The sequence below is a fragment of the Canis aureus genome, chromosome 18 (genome assembly GCF_053574225.1).
Source record: "Canis aureus isolate CA01 chromosome 18, VMU_Caureus_v.1.0, whole genome shotgun sequence".
NCBI classification, from domain to species: domain Eukaryota; kingdom Metazoa; phylum Chordata; class Mammalia; order Carnivora; family Canidae; genus Canis; species Canis aureus.
The window spans coordinates 44,705,987-44,726,821 of record NC_135628.1 but is presented as its reverse complement, the minus strand read 5'-3'; the positions used below and the strand labels follow the sequence as shown (position 1 = coordinate 44,726,821).

Sequence of the window (20,835 nt, the reverse complement as noted above, 5' to 3'; positions counted from 1 at the left end):
ATTGGAACCCCATGTTCCAGTTACTGGCAGAGGGGGATGTAACCTCATGGGCAATAAGGTCCCCATCTACCAAGTACAATTCAAGGAGAAGGGCAGTTTGAATCATTGGCAACAACACCCATTGCATCTGTGGGCCTGATAAAGAGGATCTGGTGGGCAGGCCACCAACAGCATTTACTACAAATCATCATCATCATAATAATAAAATAATAAAAATAATGATGATAAGCTGTTATTTATTGACACTTATGGAACTAGTACTAAACACTTACTGGGGCTGTCTGTGGTTATTATATTTGGATGTTGCTTGTATTTTTTTTCTTTCCAAATATAGTGTTTTTGGTGCAGTGAAGAAAGGGCTTGCAAAAAAATGTGTTTTCCATATTTCGGGTGTCAGTTCAGTTCTGTATTTTGGCTAAACTGTAAAGGTGAGTTGTCCTTATTTGAATTTTTATGTACTTATATTTTTCAGTTAACTTGTAAATCCTGTATTTCACTATATTTGGAGGATTGTAAATTATTATATTTGGTTTATTAAAAATAAATCTGAAAAAAATCTGCTCATTGGTATTTCCCTGGATGCACGCTGATACTGGTTGTTTCTGGCCAGTTTTGGTTCAGGCTAGATTAACATTCATTCTGATTGGTGAGTACTTTACCATACCAGTTACTGAGTACTTTAAATTTTAGCTCTAACACACTCTAATGTATGATAACCATCACCCAGTGAAATGAGGTTTGTGTTTTATGTTTTAAGTACTCCCGGAGTTTATTATACATTAGTCCTGGGCTGAGGATATATTGAGCCCAATAACATTACTATAACTTGCATTTCCTCAACTAATATTCTATGCTGACACTTACCATTCAGAACAGTGACTCCCTAGGACTGGATAAATTTTAATCATCTTTAGATGTATAATGTTGTGTTTTTAGTATGTTATAAAGTGCTTACCAAAGCAGGGAAATGGACTAGAATCTTTTAAGGAGTTTTCAAAAAGTGAAACAAAAAGCTTTTCAGGTGAGCCCTCGCTAGATGAGAAAACCCAATCTAGAATTTCTGTCTCTTCGTTGAAGTGAAAAAACATGAATTTTGCCCTTAAGTCCTTGTTTTTTAGGTACTATCAGGTATGTTTAAATCATAATTTATTGTAGCAAAGAGCTTATAAACAATTAACAGTTCATATATTCAGTATGAATGGAAAGTTTGGTTTCCATTTCACATTCTGCCCTTGTAGCTTCATTTTACAGATGTACACTAGGGCAAGATGGGCAGGGGGAGGAATTTCCAAATGCTAGAAATCTGCTCTCCAAGCAAGCATTTGTTGTCTCTTTGATAAGGAGTTCCTGAACTCAAACAACCAACCTCTCCTGCTATCTGCATACATCTTTACAGAAGCAGCAATGTAAGGGGCTTCTGTTTTCTGTTGAGATACTGCCTTGGAATGAGTTAAAAGAGAAAATAAAGGAAAAAAAAATAAATCAGTGGCCTAATAATTTACCAATCTGGAGAGTAGCTCAGATTCTTTTCTAATGTTAGTGATTGTTGTATTAATGGTAGTTTTATTGGAGTATGTGATGAGGTATGTTATACCATTTTTCCATTACCTGTTAATTTATATTTAAAAATCAAACTGCATGATACTAAAAAGATAAAAAAATACAAGAAATTATTGCTCTTCTATTAACTTAAAAATATATTTCTTTTCATGCATTTCAGTTGACATGTTTGGATTCCTGATGCTTCTACTCGTCATAATATTAATTGCTGTACTCATTTGGTATTGCTGCATCTATCACTATTACCTGCAGGAGTATGTTCATTTTCTCCTTAGTAAGAATGCACTTGGGGATAATACCACTGAAGAGAATACTAAGCTAGTTACTGGGACATGTTTTACCTTTTTTATGTAATAAAAATCACATATCTATATGACAAGGGAAAAAGTTTAGAATGTAACAGAAGATTACAGAATGAAAAGGAAAGTTTAACTTGCCCACGCCCTACCTCTGACACCTCCTCCCCATGCTAATCCTTCTAGTATGATTCTAATGTAGTTCTACTCTTGGTTACTTCGTATATTTGAACAACATGGTTATGGCTCCTTCTCATGATTTACTAACTTCAGATGTTATCTCCTGACTCCCCAGCATGAACACTGAAAATTTATCTTGCACTATCTATTTTCTTCTGTTGTTATTTTGCTCTTCATGAGTATTATCATTTTGTTATTGTTAGATTTTAACTATGGTTTTCATTCTTAGCTCTTAAGATACCTAATATTTCTTCTGTTGCTTATTGTTTCAACCTGATTGACTTGGTTACTGGGTGTAATCTGTTTAGTGCTCTGTCTCTATATACATCAGTTCTTCTCCCATTATTTAAATAAGAAAATGTGGAACCAGGCAGCCCTGGTGGCACAGTGGTTTAGTGATGCTTGCAGCCTGGGGTATGATCCTGGAGACCCGGGATCGAGTCCCATGTCAGGCTCCCTGCATAGAGCCTGCTTCTCCCTCTGCCTGTGTCTCTGCCTCTCTGTGTGTGTGTGTCTCTCATGAATAAATAAATAAATAAAATCTTAAAAAAAAATGTGGAACCCTATACTTCTATCCTCTCCTCCCTCTATCTCTTAAACTCTGTAAGCTTTCTCAGTCATTTGACCTTATCAAGTATATAATGTTTAAATTCTGTTCTGTAACTATATCTTGATATCTTGAAGTGCTTACTCTATAGTTTGAGTCTAAACTTTTAAAAATAATAAAAATAATTTTAAAATATCATGATCGTATAAATATTGTTCAGTAAAGACCAAGCTGAAAATAGGAAATGTAATTCAATGTCATAAGTTGTATTACTTGAAAGAGAATCATCTAGTGTCTGATCAAATAGATTCTCTTTTCTTACTTTACATTTCCCAGAATCATGCTACATTTCATCTTGTTTCATCTTTATTTTTTTTTAAGATTTTATTTACTTATCCATAAGACACAGAGAGGGAGAAAAAGAGAGAGAGAGGCAGAGATACAGGCAGAGGGAGAAGCAGGTTCCATGTAGGGAGCCTGACGTGGGACTTGATCCTGGGTCTCCAGGATCAGGCCCTGGACTGAAGGCGGCGCTAAACCACTGAAGCCACCGGGGCTGCCCTTGTTTCATCTTTAATTGTGACTTTCTTACAGAATTTTTACATTTTCTATGGTTTTAAATTATCTTCATTATTTCCTGTCAAGGACAGACATATATATTTATTCCCATCACTGTAATCATTCATCTTAGTATTCAGAAAAATATTCTCATTTTTATCTTCTAGCACTTCTAAAAGTCTTCTGAGTTTTTATTCTAATTTATAAAAATTAGTTTCTTTTCAGTGCTCTACTGAGCTAAAAGAATTGTTTATATCCTGTATCTTCTTTTTAGAATTCTTTATTTTCCTTTTACTGGAGTATATTCTCAAGCAACTTTTCCAAAAGGAGTTCACAGAAAATACAGAAGAGATGCAAAGTGTTTCCATAGTCCATACATGTTGAGAAATGTGTTTATCTCCATTTTCCTTTAGCCCAATATGGTATTATTTTCTTTCCTTATATTGTATACCTTTCCCAAGAAAGGTATAAGGTAGGTGCACACCAATAGGCTCATCTGTAAGGAAAAATATGCCAATAAAAAGATAAAGATTAGCCACATGTTTTGTTTGTTTATATGAGACCTCTACGTTATCTAGGACTTCATATTTTTGGGATCTGAGACTTTATATCTTTTCCTCATTAACAAGTAAGAATAAAAGAAAAGATTAGACCGAAGATAATTTCTTTACCCCTAGAACAAAAATATGTCCAGAAGGAAGAACCAATAGGGTATATTTCATGTGTGGTAAGAAGCTGTGGCAAATACATTGTTCTTTTCTTTTTTATATTTTCTTCCCAGGATTCTGGCATCTTTAAAGTGTCATCCCTTTTATGTATAGTGCTAAGTGGCAAATTATGCCCACAAGAGAGTAGGGACTTGACCAAATATACATTACTAAAGTTTCTTTTGTATGCAGTTTCGAAGGAATATGGTCTAACAATTATACTCAGTTCTGGTTAGCTCTGCTATTTACCCACCATCTCTTATTTTTCAATTTCTTTTAGAGATCTTCTAGATCTTGTTAATTCAATGAACACTGTATTCTGTTAGAGGAATTTGTCTTACTAAGGACTTATTACACTTCATAATCCAAAAATCCTGGTTGCATTCTAGAAACATCCATCTTTCATTTTAAAAATACCTTTGAATGACTGACTAATGGAGCATCCAAATATTGATTACTACATTTGATTTAATATTCATGTCATTCAGTAGATATGATTTAAAAATTAAAGCACTTTTTAAAAGTTCCAAATAGGGGCACCTGAGTGGCTCAGTAGTTGAGCATCTGCCTTTGGCTCAGGTCATGATTCCAGGGTTCTTGGATCTAATCCCGCATCCCACAGGGAGCCTGCTTCTCCCTCTGCCTGTGTCTCTGCCTCTCTCTGTGTTTCTCAGGAATAAATAAAATCTTAAAAGAATTAAAAAATAAAAGTTCCAAATGTTAGAGAATATAAATTTTTAACTGCTACTGTACATGGTGCCTCCTTGACTCTCATCTATTTCAGCAAATATTTATTGAGCATTTATTATGTGCTAGGCAATGTTGTTGCCACTAAAAAAGATCCCAATCCTCACCTTCATGGAGCTTATATCCTACTAAGGGGACACAGACAATTAAACAAGTAATTGCTAATTCTATAGCTAACTTATTGATATTTTCATTGATATTCCACTTGTGTTTTTCTTAATCAAACATTAAAATTCTCCTGGTAGATAACTAAAAGGAGAATTTAATTTAATAAAGTAATAGTTATAAAAAATTGCATAAATGCAGTCTAATGAAATACAGTTGACCTTTGAACAACATAGGTTTGAATTGTGTAAGCATACTTATATGCAGAGTTTTTCAATCAATGCAGGACCGTACTGTAAATGTATTTTTCTCTTTCTTATGATTTTCTTAATAATATTTTCTTTAGCTCACTGTATTGTTAGAGTAAAGTATATAATACATATAACGAGCATAATATGTGTTAGTCAACTATTTATGTTATCAGTAAGGCTTCTGGTCAAAGTTAGTAGTTAAGTTTTAGGAGAGTCAAAAGTTACACACGAAATTTTCAACCATGTGGTTGGCACCTCTAACTCCCATGCTGTTTAAGGGTCAACTGTAATTTCAATTATAACCTTAACTATTCTGATCCTAAACCTCATTAATTCTAAGTTCATCATCATTTTGAACACAGAGCTCAAGTCTGTATTGCTGGAAGACCACACTCAATTTTTGTTCACCGTGGGACTGCTGTTGGCAAGTGTTTTTCTTTCCTTGATGGGATGTCCCAGACTCCTAGTAACCCACAGATGAAAGTTTTGCCCTTACTTTTTTTCCAGGCATCAAAATTAAAGTATGAGTAGGAAACATGATAGTAGTTTTCTTCATTCTAATTTCTGACACATTTTTATAACCTCAATAGTTAGTCTAGGATGGGTAAAATCACAATGTTGATAGAGAAGAGGTAAAAATTTCCAACCCAAATTGAATATTAATAGCTTTCCCAGTTCCTCCAACTCCTATTCCACAAAAGCAGTTAAACAGAAGATGACCTTCGCCTTGAGGAATTGATTTACTTTAATCTTACCTAGTTGACTGACCCTCTGTCTACTCTGCTCAACTTGATTATTTAAATTTTCACTTACTTAAAAAAATATCCAAATCTTGGCTTCCTTCAGCTCATCATGCATAGCTCTTAGGCAGGTCCTCCCACTCCCCTGCTACCTAGGCCTGGATCTTAGAACCCCAACTGTAGTCAGAGCTGTATACCCTCTCCACCTCCTTTTACCTGGATAATTGGACCATAAAATTTTAGATCAGAATATGACTAAGGAAAGTGCTTTGTAATTGAAATATGACTACTACAAAGTGCTTTATGATTACCATTAATAATAACTTTAGAGAGGCATCCAGGTTATTGTGCTGCTCTGACCCTCTAGGACATAATACTAAATCTGAACAAGAAGCAGGGTAAACCTAGTGGGGGTAGGGATGACCTGTCAAGCGCATACACATTCCATTGCCAACTCCCAGATCTTATGTAGAAATTGTTTTGGTGGTAACACAATCCTGAGCTGTTCCACAAAGCTATTTGAGTTGGGGAGCTGAAGTGCAGGGTGATTGCTGTTCCCTGGGGTTGAAATCTAACCGGAGGACTACAGAGAATAGCTCTGTGTTTCAGTTTTTCTCCCTCCATTTAAAACTGATTCACAGAAAACTGTGGGGAGAAATGCTTTGAAAGGAGCACAGGGTTGGGTATTTATTTATTTTGGTAGAAACAGTTATCTATTCACAGATTGAGAACAATTAGTTATACTAGATTCTTTGTAGGGAATACAATGTAATCAAATTCACAAGGCAGGATTATTTTCCGCCCAAGTGAATAAACTGCAAACCCTGGGGGAATACTTGTATTAAAGGGTTGAATAAAGGAGACAGGATTCTTCAAAAGGAATTGAAGATGGAAAAATGGGAAGACAGTAGTGTCAGAGAGATCAAAAGAGGAGGGCCTGAATATGGAATGAGAGAGATTCATGGGTGTACTTTGGATTTACAAATTGGAGAGTTACTGGTAACCTATTTGCATGTGGTAGTCTAATGAGCATTTATTTGAGACATAGAAGGCTTCTGATTTGTGGAATTGGAAAATAAGGAATCTGAAAAACATACACTGTGTTATTTGACCATGATGCTCCTCACCCACAGTTATTTTCCAGGGGTAGTAGTAATATCCCCCCTCTTGGTCCTTGGTCTATACTTCTCTAGCAAGTGAATTCAGAGAATGATTTGCTGGGATTATGGATTCATTGAGCATCCACAGGTGTTCTGTCACTGGAGACTAGTCTTGTGGTCACCACCAAATACTTGACCCTTTCCTTTTGGTTAAATTCATACCCAAGTTGGTAGGACCCTAAGTCTCTTGGAGCCCTAAATGTTAAAATCACAGTAATATTAAAATCTCAGAATAGAGTTCATATTGTTATTTACAAATATTTTGTGTTTAGCATTTTAAGTTAGGTAAGTCATCGTTGACTTTTCAGAAAGACTTTGAAAGGGTAAATTGATTATCTTTTTTTCATAGGATATGATGAATAGATAACTGAAAAAGCTCTTCCAGAGAGAAAAAGAGGGCTTCTTCAACGGTAGGATTCCCAGTTTTATTGCATGAATTGTCTGCATGCCTTTTCCCTCCTCCTATTAAGCAACTTTTAAGAAATGTAATCAGAATTATTAAGAAAGTGAATGGAAACCAAATCTGTAAAATGAAAGGGATTTTCAATGCTTAAAACATGCAATAGAAGGCAGCAGAAAAAGGAGATATAACAGCTCCTCAGTCAGGCTGCCCTGATTGAAATCTGGGTTTTGTTGACTAAGTATGTCATGTTGGATAACTAACTTAATCTATCTATGCACTAGTTTAGTCATTTGTTAATATTAGCTAATAATAGTGACTAAATCATTGGGTAGCTCTGAGGACAAAATGAGATTTTACAGGTAAAATCATTAGAACTTTCCCTGACATTGTTACTGCTATTACCACCAATGTTACTAGAGTAGTAACAGAATCTTGGCATTTATAACTCAATATGTAAAGGTCCAGTGTTAGGACCCTCTTAACATCTCCAGCATATTGGATTATGAAGAGCTTGGGACTGTCACGTGAATGGAAACAGTTACTAATTTGGCTTGGTGTGTGTGTGTGTGTGGTATGCAAAGAAGTTAATGAATTTACAATGATTTCCTCTTGATTTTCTTTCAACTTGGTTTTCCCCCCCTCTACCTATCCCTCCCTGCCCCTCTCCTTCCTTCTCTTGCCTTTCTTCCTCTTTCTTTCTTCTCTTTTTCTTTCTTTCTTTTCTTTCTCCTTCCTTCCCTCCCTTCCTTCCTTCCCACCTTCCTTCCTTCCCTCCTTCCTTCCTTCCTTCCTTCCTTCCTTCCTTCCTTCCTTCCTTCCTTCCTTCCAGAAGCAGACTCATAAAAGAGGAACTTGATGATAATAAGATTGTTTTAAAATGTTTTATGTCTTCTCATGTTGTGTTGTTGTCTAACTTTTGCATGTAAGCATTTCACTTTGAATCAAATGCTATTGCAGGGGAAAATTTTTTGCAGAAAAGCTTTCACTATACAGTTGACCCTATTATGATCATATAAAGACTTTTTAAGTGCATAATGTAGAAGACATGATTTTTAATGCTTTGTGTTTAGATATTCTGCTAAAAAATAAAACACTGAAACATTTTAAAAATTAGACCTGATACTCTAGTCCAAAACCTCTGTATGGCAACACTTTAAAATCTTAGAACAGGCATTAAAACATACTAGCACAAATTGTTGAACTACTTACAGATTCTTTTTCATATCTAATTAGAAACTTAAAGGAAAGATAGTGAATTCTATTGAGAGAAAAGGAATTAACCAGGCTCGTTAGATCACAGGACAATGAGGAGACAGACATAAAGACTGGAACTAAGGAAGCTTTCATTTGGGTGATGAGAAGGAGATGAGAAAGCATTGGAAGAAAGCAGCTGTCTTAAATTGGGTTCCCTGGTAAATAGGCTCTGAGGCAGAGATTGGCCTGCAGGACTTTATTGGGGAAACGCTTGTAGGAATAACACCTGTAAGAGAGAGATAAATGGACTTGGGCAGGGGAACAGTTGAATTGTCATATGGTCACTACAGAAGCCTGGGACAATCTTATTGAACTCTGGAACCTGGATGGCCTCCCTAATTGAGGCAAAGGAACCCAAACCCCTACATCAACCATCATTAGATGTGGGATGCTCTCCAAAAGAGGCTTAACATTGAGTGAGGCAACTCCCTTTATTTATTTATTTTTAAGATTTTATTTATTTATTCATGAGAGACACAGAGAGAGAGAGAGAGGCAGAGACACAGGCAGAGGGAAAAGGAGGCTCCATGCAGGGAACGCAATGTGGGACTTGATTCTGGTCTCCAGGATCAGGCCCTGGGCTGAAGGCTGCACTAAACTGCTGAGCCACCTGGGCTGCCCTAGGCAACTCCTTTTATTTATTTTTTATTTATTTTTTAATTTTTATTTATTTATGATAGTCACACACAGAGAGAGAGAGAGGCAGAGACATAGGCAGAGGGAGAAGCAGGCTCCATGCACCAGGAGCCCGACGTGGGATTCGATCCTGGGTCTCCAGGATCGTGCCCTGGGCCAAAGGCAGGTGCTAAACCACTGCGCCACCCAGGGATCCCTAGGCAACTCCTTTTAAAAGAGCCTGGCAATTGGAAGAATGAATGCCTTCTGAAAGGGAGGTCTGGGCAGTGCACCATAGCATCTACCACAGCAGTTGTCATTGATTTGGGGGGATACTAAGAATAATGATGCTGGGAAGACAGAATTTTGAAATATTCTACTGCTCATTAAGGGCAGAATCCTCCTTTACCACTTTAATGATTTCTTTACAACCTAAGTAAATAGTTACACTTCTTTTAATTCTATCTTTCCATTGTTATTGAACTGATGATGATGATGATGATATGGATTTGACCTAATGCAGAAGTTGGATCAATGTGACCAGCTTTATTTTCAGGTTAAATAAATTTTGGAGTGGATTTGGTTGTGATAGTAACTGAGAAGAGAAAGATATGTAAACTGATGATGGTAGATTTGCTAGAAAAAGAAGGTAATTGAGAAATGGGATGTCTCAGGGAAGTAGAAACAAGCAGATCTAAAGGGACAGAGAGTAGGGGAGTAGACTGTGGCTGGAGAGTGTAATTTCCTTCTAGAACACTGTGAGATGCAACAGTTAGATCACAGAATAGCAAATACTTTCTATAAAAGGCCAGATAGTAAATATTTTAGGCTTTGGGGCCTTATCATCTACTCAACTTTGCTATCATTGTGCAAAATCAGCCATAGACAATGCACAAACAAATTTACATGACTATATGACTATGTCCCAATAAGATTTTATTTACAAAAACATTCAGAGGGACAGATTTGGTCTATGATTCATCATTTGTGGACCTCTGGTTTAGATGACAAAAAAAGACCATTGAATGGCTAACTAATGTTTGACTTGTTACACTGATTTGTGACAATTGTTTTTTTAAAGATTTTATTTTTTCATGAGACACACACACACACACACACAGAGGCAGAGACACAGGCAGAAGAGAAGCAGGCCCCACACAGGGATCCCAATGTGGGACCTGATCCCGGGACCCCAGGATCATGCCCTGAGCCAAAGGCAGGCGCTAAACCGCTGAGCCACCCAGGGATCCCCAATTTTTTTTGAGAGAGAGAGAGTATGCATTCTAGTGGGGAGGAGTATGCATTCTAGTGGGGAGGAGGTGGGGAGGAGAGAGTATGCATTCTAGTGGGGAGAGAGAGAGTATGCATTCTAGTGGCTAACTAATGTTTGACTTGTTACACTGATTTGTGACAATTGTTTTTTTAAAGATTTTATTTTTTCATGACACACACACACACACACACACACACAGAGGCAGAAACACAGGCAGAAGAGAAGCAGGCCCCACACAGGGAGCCCAATGTGGGACCTGATCCCGGGACCCCAGGATCATCCCTGAGCCAAAGGTAGGCGCTAAACCGCTGAGCCACCCAGGGATCCCCAATTTTTTTGAGAGAGAGAGAGTATGCATTCTAGTGGGGAGGAGAAGGAGAGAAAATCTTTAGCAGGCTCCATGCTTAGTGTGGAGCCCGACAGGGGGGCTCCATCTCATGACCCCGAGACCATGACCTGAGCCAAAATCAAGAGTCAGACACTTAACTGAGCCACCCTGGCACCACTGTGACAATTTCTGTTAAAGATACCAAGTAAAATAGCCAAAGGAAGATACAAAGAGAAAGCTAGAATAAAGTAGCCACATGTAACTCATAATCCCATCACTTCTGTCACATGGTTGATTATGCACAGCCTTTCACTTCATGATTTCCTAAGTTCTTCATGCTTCAGATTTATATGCTTGCTTTGGAAATAATCAGTTTTTTGAGATAGAAGCAATGATTAATCCAACCATGTGCCATCCTGATAAATCCAAATGGGTTTTGACAAACACATCATAAGAAGTAGCTAATCTCATGATAAGAAATGTAGCAGCAACCCAAAGGAATAGATTAGACTTCTGGAATACACGTGTGATAGGGAAGGGATCTTTTCACTTAATTTGTGTGATTTTTGACAAATCTTTTACCCTTCTATACTTTATTATGCAGCTATCTGATAAAAACACATTTGGTACTTTTCCGGAGTTTTGAAATCTATGTGACACATTTTAAACTTATTTGAAAAGGATGTTCAGTGCCTTTTTGGAATAAGGCAGTATTTTTCACATCTAAGGTACCACCTGGCCAAATCCACAAACAGGGATGTTATTAAGGAAAGCCTTCATTGGACTGTAGGAGAGAAGAGATGATCCTAACAATCACAGTTGTACAGCCAATAGAGATTTGCTTCAGAATTTCATTTGGGTGCCCAAGTAATTAAAAAGAGAGAATCAGGTGAAGTCTTTGTCTCTTAGCTGTCTTTTGGGAAACATACACTGTTGAACTACATATTAGGCGTAGGAGAGCCTAATGAGCAAATTGTGACTGATAATCAAGGAGAAAGACTTATTAACCTGTGTTTCCTTCTGGTGGAAGAGAGCGACAGTTAAAAGGCTGCGGGTGAGTGGCAGAATGACAATAGCTTTGTTAACCTGACTGTAGATTAGATGATCATTGCCTGAAATGCCAGTGTCTGGTTGGCTGTAAGAAAATGCCTTTTTCTCCTTTCACTCACCAGTTTTTCTCCCTCCATTTAAATGGTAATTACACATTTATAATGCATTGCAAGTATGTCTAGTTTTACTCAGAATCCTCTAGGAGCTCTAGAAACTAGTATTTTTATAATAGAGGGATGCTCTTTTGGAGGTATTTTTTTGCTTGGGAAGATTTTGTTTTTTTTTTTTAAGATTTTATTTATTTTTTTAATATATTTTTTTAAATTTTGATTTATTTATCATAGTCACAGAGAGAGAGAGAGAGAGGCAGAGACACAGGCAGAGGGAGAAGCAGGCTCCATGCACCGGGAGCCCGATGTGGGATTCGATCCCGGGTCTCCAGGATCGCGCCCTGGGCCAAAGGCAGGCGCCAAACCGCTGCGCCACCCAGGGATCCCCGGAAGATTTTGTTATTAATTTCCAACGTTCACCTGCATTTTTCCCCCTCAAAACCAATAGGTTTTTCCCCATCAAATAGTGAGCATTGGGCAGCCCGGGTGGCTCAGTGGTTTATTGCCGCCTTCAGCCCAGGGCCTGATTCTGGAGACCCGGGATGAGTCCCACGTCAGGCTCTCTGCATGGAACCGGCTTTTCCCTCTGCCTCTCTCTCTCCCTGTTTGTGTCTCTCAGGAATAAATAAATGAAATCTTAAAAAAAAAATAGTGAGCATTGGCAAAATTGAATAATGACATTCAAGTCATGTGATATTAAATAATATCTGCATTTTAAGTATTTTTTAGTCATCTTGGTAATTATTGCATGCATGTTAATTCGGTATTGAGTATTGTTTTTTTCATAAATAAGTCAGGCAATTTCTAGTAAAATCACCACCCCCTAATATTTCCTTTTCAAAATTATGTTCTTGTATTCCTTTAAGATCTAATGGTTGATTCTGATCCTGCATCTTTCCTTTTCCCTCTCTTCTCTTTATGCATGGCATTTAGTTCAGATTCACTTTAGTATTTATATCAGTACCTACTTACTTCTTTAGATATATTTTATGTTGACCTTCCAAGCTGAACGCAATAGAAGTACCAGGCAAAACATAATGATCTGGTGAAATTAATTAAGACAAGTACTGGGGATCCCTGGGTGGCTCAGCGGTTTAGCGCCTGCCTTTGGCCAGGGCGTGGTCCTGGAGTCCCGGAATCAAGTCCCACTTCGGGCTCCCTGCATGGAGCCTGCTTCTCCCTCTGCCTGTGTCTCTGCCTCTCTCTGTGTGTCTCTTATGAATAAACAAAATCTTAAAAAAAAAAGACAAGTACTAAATATAGATCCCTCAACAGATTCCTCACCTAGTGTTATTTATATAAACAATTATTTTATATCAATAACTTTCATCTTTCCAATATAAAGAATATTTTAATGTGAATCTCCCATAAAATTCTTGGAAGAACAAGCTCTTTTTTTTGGCCAAGTTATTTATAGGATTATGTAGTCTCAATATGTAAAGAAAGAAGTTGATAAAATATAATGCAGGAATAACACATTTTTCTATAAGTGTATACAGTGATGGTTCTATCAGAAGGATGTGTAAATGAAATAGAACTACATAAATGAAACCCTGTGACTAATAAAATAATAATTATTATTATTATAAAGGCAGTAGTTTTTTTTCTCAGGGGACTCCTCCTAAAATGTGACAAGTGCTTTTTTTTTTTTTTTTTTTTTTTTTTTTTGGTGAGGGGGGCATGAGACTTAGGCAGTGAGGTTTAAAAGTTACATCTGGAATTTATTAGCTGTGAGATCTAAGGTAAATAACATCTCTGAGCTTTGATTTCCTCATGCATATAGGAATAATAATCATTTTGCAAGGAAGCTTAAGAATAATATAGGAAAAGCTCCTGGAATATAATACACAATCAACAAATGGTAGCTCCTGAGCAGGGGAAAGAGCCAGGCAAGATACCACCATCAAATAGAAAGTCTAGTCCCCAAACCAGCAAGTTTCTGGGTTCTACTCTCTGCCCATCACATGTTAGCTGTTTAACACCAAGCAAATTATTTAAATACTAAGTCTTCCTATCTAAAAGGGAAATAATAACACTATAAAAGTTGTGGGAGAAATAACTTAAATACAATATGTAAATCACTTTTTTTAGTACCTACCACATAGTAGGTACTCAATAAATGGTTCTGTTATTGCATATTATAAGCCTATAATGTCACTGTAATTCTGTAGGCACTTGGGGACATATAAAGGAAGCTTAGAAGGTAACTTGAGGCACTTCAAAACCTTTTAAAGAAGATAAGACCTTTGGATAAGTATAAGTTTCCATGATATAAAATATAGTACTTTCCATAATAGGGGTCCCTAGGTGCTTGAATGTTAAGTTAAAGCCTAGAGAACCTGCGTTTGCAGGATCAAGTACTCCTACATGGTGGCTATTGTGGCAGCTCAGCTGCGTCTGAGGGTGAACAGCATATCTACAAGCAGAGATTGGAGCTGTTAGGGAGGAGAGAATTCTTGGAAGAGGAAGCAGAAGGAGCAATGAAGGTCATGATAGTGAAAAGCACAGATTATATGTGAGTAAAATAGTAAATCTTATAATTTATTTAAAGTATAAGGAACAGGGAAGGTGTGGGATGCATAGCTGACAGTTATTGGGGACTTACCGTGTGCCTGGCACTGTTCTAAGGGATTTATAAGTACTAATTCACTAAATCTTCACAACTACCCCCTGAGACGTCTTACTATTAGCACCATTTTATACGTAAGGAAACGGAGCCCTTGTATTATCTATATGTGAAATAGAAAATGATGCCACTTTATCTAAACCTGTAGCAGTACTGTGCTGAGACACATCTTGGTGAGCAGTGTATTCCGCCCCTGCTCACCCCTCATCCCTCAGTCAGATGCCTCCCTCAGGACCTCTCATTCTGCACTGGTGTGTGCCGGAGTCCTGCTTAATATCACCAAGCTGGAGTATCTGGCTCCAGGGCCTGAGGTTTTAATCATGACACTTTGATGAGAAAGGCACCTTATCCTTATTTGTGGAAAACCCTAAAATACACACTTAGGAATCTGAGCTTTATTTTAAAGGTAGTAGGAGACACTGACTTTACTTTGAAGGAATGTAGAGGTACTTTGTAGCAAGGGTAGGGAAATAATCACATTTGTAAGGAAACATACCTTGATGATGGTATTAATGGGAGAACAGGGAGATAGGATGGGTGGATAGTTTAGAGAGGAGAGATTTCAGGCAGGAAGATTAGATAGCAGGAGAGTGCCAGGTGCTAAAGTGGGCACAGACGAAATCTCAAACAAGGGTGCTGGAAATTGGGAAAAGGGGACAGATTTGAATAGCATTTCAGATTAAAATCTACAAGTCCTAGTGATCATTTAGAAGTTGTGAGAAGGAGGAAGTGAAGGAGACCTCAAGGTTTCTAACTTGGTTGATTGGAAGATGATGATGCTATTAATACAGGAAAACAGGAGGGAGGGCAAGCAAGTTTTGGTGAGAAGGGTGAAATTTTCACATTGAATTTGTGGTAATAGCAAGACAAGCATGTGGAAACTTCAGTCAAGAGTTAGGAGCATGGGACAGCTGGCCTGGGTGGCTCAGTGGTTTAGTGCCTGCCTTTGGCCCAGGGCATGATCCTGGAGTCCCTGGATGGAGTCCCATATCAGGCTCCCTGCATGGAGCCTGCTTCTCCCTCTGCCTGTGTCTCTGCCTCTCTCTCTCTCTCTGTTTCTCTCTCTCTCTCTCTCTCTGTATGTGTGTCTCATGAATAGGTAGATAAAATCTTTTAAAAAAAGAAAGTTGGGAGCATGGGGGGGCAGGATGCCTGGCTGGCTCAGTTGGAGGGCCGTGGGACTCTTGATCTCGGGGTCATGAGTTTGAGCCCCATGTTGGGTGTAGAGAGTACTTAAATACAACTTTTAAAAAAAGAGTTGGGAGAATGGGTGTGGCTTAAGAGGAATTTGAGCTGGAGATCTAAATGAGGAAACAGTCTATATGAAGCCATGTGTGTAGATGAAACTGACTCTGGAGGGTGTCAGGAAAACAGAAGGGCAAGGATGGATCCTCCAGGATGGCCTTAATCTAGGATATGGTAAGAAGATGAAGGAGCAACTCACACAGTGAGCAAACCAGGATATAGTAATGCTAAGGTGTAGAAAAGGGCAGTCAAGAGCACCACATGCACGGCACAGTCAAGAGTTGTCCATAAACATAGTCTGCTTAGTAAACTGCAGTGATATTTTTATACTATTAAGATGTTTCAGGATACTGAAGAGCAATTTGCTAAGTACTAGGCACTATGGTAGCTGAAAATAGATGATAGCATTCTAAAGTGCCTTAAGTTGCAGGATACATTCTCTATCCTATGGGAAGGGTCATGCACAAGAAATAGTTCACCTTACAGGATAGAGGTTGCCTGGAGCATGATGTAGAGAAGGAATCTGAGCAATGCCCAGGCTCAGTGGGAAAGAACACTGGGATTATTAGCAATATCTATACTCTGGAAGGGTGAGGGAATACTGTGTCTAAGTTGGTCTTCCCTTGATTAGATGCTTTTTAAGGTATTGTGAAAACTCTAAATTTCTATAGCTTTCAGAATCCCATTTATCATACACATCAACTTAAAAAAAAAAAAGGCAAATGGCTCCTTATGATTTTGTAGCACAGTTTTCTAGTGCCAGGACTTGTAAAATGAAGTTAGATGTTGGGCTCTCTAGAGTGAATTAATAAAATGGAAACAAATTATGTGCATTCAAAAGAATGTATACGGGAGCATGACCACACACTTTCTACTCAGCTTTTTCCTACCTAATGCAAGTGTTAATACTGTGTGTGTGTGCCTGTGTGTGTCTGTGTTGTATTCAGTTGTTTGGGACTTTAGATCAATGTTCTAATAGGAGTATGGTGGAACTATGTAAAGGGAATTGAAAGTAATTGCTTTTTACTATAAGAAGAAAAAAGGGGGATCCCTGGGTGGCGCAGCGGTTTAGCGCCTGCCTTTGGCCCAGGGCGCGATCCTGGAGACCCGGGATCGAATCTCACGTCGGGCTCCCGGTGCATGGAGCCTGCTTCTCCCTCTGCCTGTGTCTCTGCCTCTCTCTCTCTCTCTCTCTCTGTGTGTGTGACTATCATAAATAAATTTTAAAAAAATAAAAAAAAAAAGAAGAAAAAAGGTTATTTAAATTTCTTCAGCTAAGAACTTTGATTATAGAAAGCCACAGGCAGGGAACATAAAGAGCAAATGCTGAGTAGAGTTTTTCACTGAGAGGGATTTATGGTAACCACATTAATAAAGTTTTAGATGAGACTCTCCACTGTTCTATGTGAATAACTGATGCAGAGAAATTTTTATAAGTACTCCTTATCAAAGAAATTTACTGGTTTTTAATGACTCATAGGTTAACTATTTTTTAATAACCCAAATACAGAATAAATTAATTTTATTTTTTCTTAATTAAAACATTTTTAATTGAAGTATGGTTGACACACAATGTTACATTAGTTTTAGGTGTACCACACAGTGGTTTGACAACTCTATACATTATGTTGTGCTCACCACAAGGGTGGCCTCTATCTGTCATCATACAGTGCTATTACAGAACCATTGACTATATTGCCTATACTGTGCCTTTTATCCCTAAAATTTAGTGATATTTTATCAACATATCATTGATATCACTTATGTGTAGTGCATAGTCACTCTAGTCTTCTCTGACTTTTCCTTGTGTCCACTGATATTTTCAACCCCTCTGACAAAAGTGTAAGATATGGTGCCTATGGTGGCTGCCCTCAAGAAACTTGAAATCCAGTTGCTGAGAGACTAGCCAACAGAAATAGATAATTAACTGGGAAGATTACCAAAAACTTAAGAGAATAAGTCCAAAATTAATACCATTTTAAAATCTTGATTACATTTTCACTCCTTTTTCAACCACAGATAAATTCTCAACAATAAGGCAAGGACTTTCCCTATTTGGGTTCAAAAAATGGGACAGCATGTAAAAACTCTACTATCTCTATTTCCTGTGCACACTTAGTATCTCTTTTCCCTGTATTTTTGTTCTCACTATTTTCTTTCTGATAAGGGTCTCTTGCACCAGTTCCTGGTATTCATTTGTCAAAACTCTAACGTTTTTTCAAATCTCACCTTTACATTCAACCAAATTTTCCTGGTCTCCCTTCAGCAAATGTTACCATTCCCCCTGGAATCTCTGTATCACTTTCCTCTCCCTTCTCTGCTGGTACTTATCAGAAAATGGAAATTGTGCTTTATTCAATAAAGAATGTCAGCTCTGTCACTAACTATTTAGGATGTTGTGGGCACATTAAAACCTCTCTATGTCCCAGGTTTCTCATCTTTAAAATAGGGATAAAAATAATTGCTTGTTTCCATAATGGTGGCGATACAATGAAATAACATATGAGGTGCTTATAGCAGTGTCTGGCATGTAATAAATGCTCAGTAAATAATAGCTGCCTGGCAGCACCTTACAGTTTCTGGCATGTAGTAGGTATACATGTTGACTTCAGTGATAGAAATACAGCTGAGTAAATGATGAGTTCATTTTGCTCTGATTCTGATAAGAAGAAAGGTGTTAGAAAACAGGTCAAGGTAGGATGGATCTGACTGAATAACCATTTATTGCATTTTTGCTTTGTGCCAGGCATTGGGGATATGTTGTGTATAAAACAGACAATATTGGAGGGAAATGGGAGATGTTGGTCAAAGGGTACACATTTTCAGTTAAGAAATAAGTAAGTTCTGGGGTGCCTGGGTGGCTCAGTCAGTTAAGTGTCTCCCTTTGGCTCAGGTCATGATCTCAGGGTTCTGAGATGGAGCCCTGCATTGGGCTCCCTGCTCAGTGGGGGAATCTGCTTCCCTCTCCTTCTGCCCTTCCCCCCTGCTCATGTTCTCTCTCTCTCTCTCTCTCTCTCCAGTAAATAAATAAAATCTTTAAAGAAAGAAATGAATATGTTCTGAGGATCTAATGTATGGCATAGTGATTATAGCTAATAGTACTATATTATGTACTTGAAAGTTGCTAAGAGTGCAGAACTAAAATGTTCTCACACAAAAAAGAAATGGTAATTATGTGAGTTGATGGAGGTATTAGCTAAGGCTCTGATGGTAATCATTTTGTAATATATAGCTATCAAATCAACACATTGCACACCTTAAATTTACACAATGTTATATGTCAATTTTATCTAAGTAAAGCTGGAAAAAAAAAAAAGAAAGACAATGATCCCAGCATGGATACAAAAAAAAAAAAAAAAGTGAGGAACAAAGGAATATAATTATATTCCTGGGAAGAAAAGAAGGGACTGAAATGGGGGGTGGGGAACCTGCTTGAGATAAATAGGAAGGGCCAGAAGACAGAAGTATGAGAGGGAGTTAGCCAGGAGTAAGACAGAGGGAAGTAACATTACCAGGGGAAGACTGGGATGAGATAGAGCTTGGGTTTGGAGAAATTGAAGTCTGGTGTGGCTTGAATGAGCAAGGGGTTGGGCTAGAGACAGAGGCAAGGATCAGATAATGTGAGCATTTATAGACCATTAGAGTTTGGGTTGGACTAGACTTGACTGGGAGTGTATGATTTTCAGCTGGGTTTAATAAGCATGTGTTAAATGCTGGGAAGTAGGTATTTGAGATGGAACACCCAAGTCAAGGGATTGTGGCTAAGAATGGTGTCAGAGAAGGCAAGAAATAGTCTGAGGTGGAGGGGCTGCATGATGCGTATGAGAAACTGTTCTCTTTGAGAGGGTACCATGCTATAGAGCAGCTGCTGCCTCACAGTACCCAACCTTGACAGAATTTTTCTCATAGCAGACAAAAAGTCAAGCTGACGTGGTGGCCTTTTGGAATAGAGGGTTTCTTTTTTGCCAGGTTGAACCTTTTCTGGGAATATTTGTGCTGACCAAGCTCTCTGACCTTTGGGCAGGGTGCATCAATGCTATCCTTCACAAACATTCAACTCTTTTCCTTTCATGTCAGCAGAAAGAAATCAATCATTTAGTTAGTTTTGGTAATAGAAGAAGCTTTTCATTTCCAATTTAGCCCCGCACGCATGTGTGATTAAATTGAGTTGATCAGGGATCCCTGGGTGGCACAGCAGTTTGGCGCCTGCCTTTGGCCCAGGGTGCGATCCTGGAGACCCAGGATCGAATCCCACATCAGGCTCCCGGTGCATGGAGCCTGCTTCTTCCTCTGCCTATGTCTCTGCCAATCTCTCTCTCTCTCTCTCTGTGACTATCATAAATAAATTAAAAATAAAAAATAAAATTGAATTGATCATCATTATTAGCCATGCACAGCTTTTCAGTGGATGGATCATGAGTTGGAAAACATTACGTTTCTATAAAAATTGGTGTAAAGGCCTTGAACTTAAGCTTTCTAGTCTAAACATGAAACCTGAGAGTTAACATTATATTTTCAATAATGACTGTGTCCTTTTTCTTTCAGGCTTCCCTCGGGATTTTAATCATCCTTACAGCCTCTTTGAAAATGATTGAACTTTCAAATTCCCTTAAGTTAAAATTTTAAACCCTATCGAACATTTTTGTAGAGTATTTCATTACTTTTACATTATGACTTGTTCTGTAATTTGAGATCATAAGGGTTGAAACAGCTCTTGAGACAAGATTTTATGGTTAATTTAAAACTTTTTAAAAACTTCTGAATAATCTCCTTCCTGGATAGTTTTACATTCTTAATGTTCTTTCCTTGGAACATAAAGTGGTATAAATATAGAACATTCAAGCTCCCAACATGTAATTTTAAATATGGCACAGGGATTGGAGGCCAAACCCTGTGGTTATATATGACATTGCTGTTTTCTAATCAGTGTTACCAGACAATAAACACTCAAATTCTAATTTTGTTTGTATTTATTATTACATAAAAACCCTGCTCTGCTATTCAAAATCTTCCCTAGAATAGCAAATCTGAGGTAATGATTGATATCATTAATACTAATGTGTTGATGGCATGTTGGGTG

General features: G+C 37.9%; 2 protein-coding genes across 2 annotated transcripts in view; both read left to right on the top strand.

Moving 5' to 3' along the window:
- PTTG1IP2 (PTTG1IP family member 2) overlaps nt 1–20,713 on the top strand; it is a 34,137-nt gene extending 13,424 nt beyond the window's left edge. Inside the window, exons 4-8 of the mRNA XM_077857036.1 lie at nt 335–428; nt 1,721–1,834; nt 5,314–5,375; nt 7,201–7,261; nt 20,301–20,713. Coding sequence (XP_077713162.1) covers nt 335–428; nt 1,721–1,834; nt 5,314–5,375; nt 7,201–7,218 — 288 coding nt within the window. The 3' untranslated portion in view covers nt 7,219–7,261; nt 20,301–20,713. The remainder of the gene's footprint in view (nt 1–334; nt 429–1,720; nt 1,835–5,313; nt 5,376–7,200; nt 7,262–20,300) is intronic.
- Nucleotides 1–20,835, top strand: part of CDK14 (cyclin dependent kinase 14) — a 721,053-nt gene that overhangs the window by 60,199 nt on the left and 640,019 nt on the right. The window lies entirely within an intron of this gene.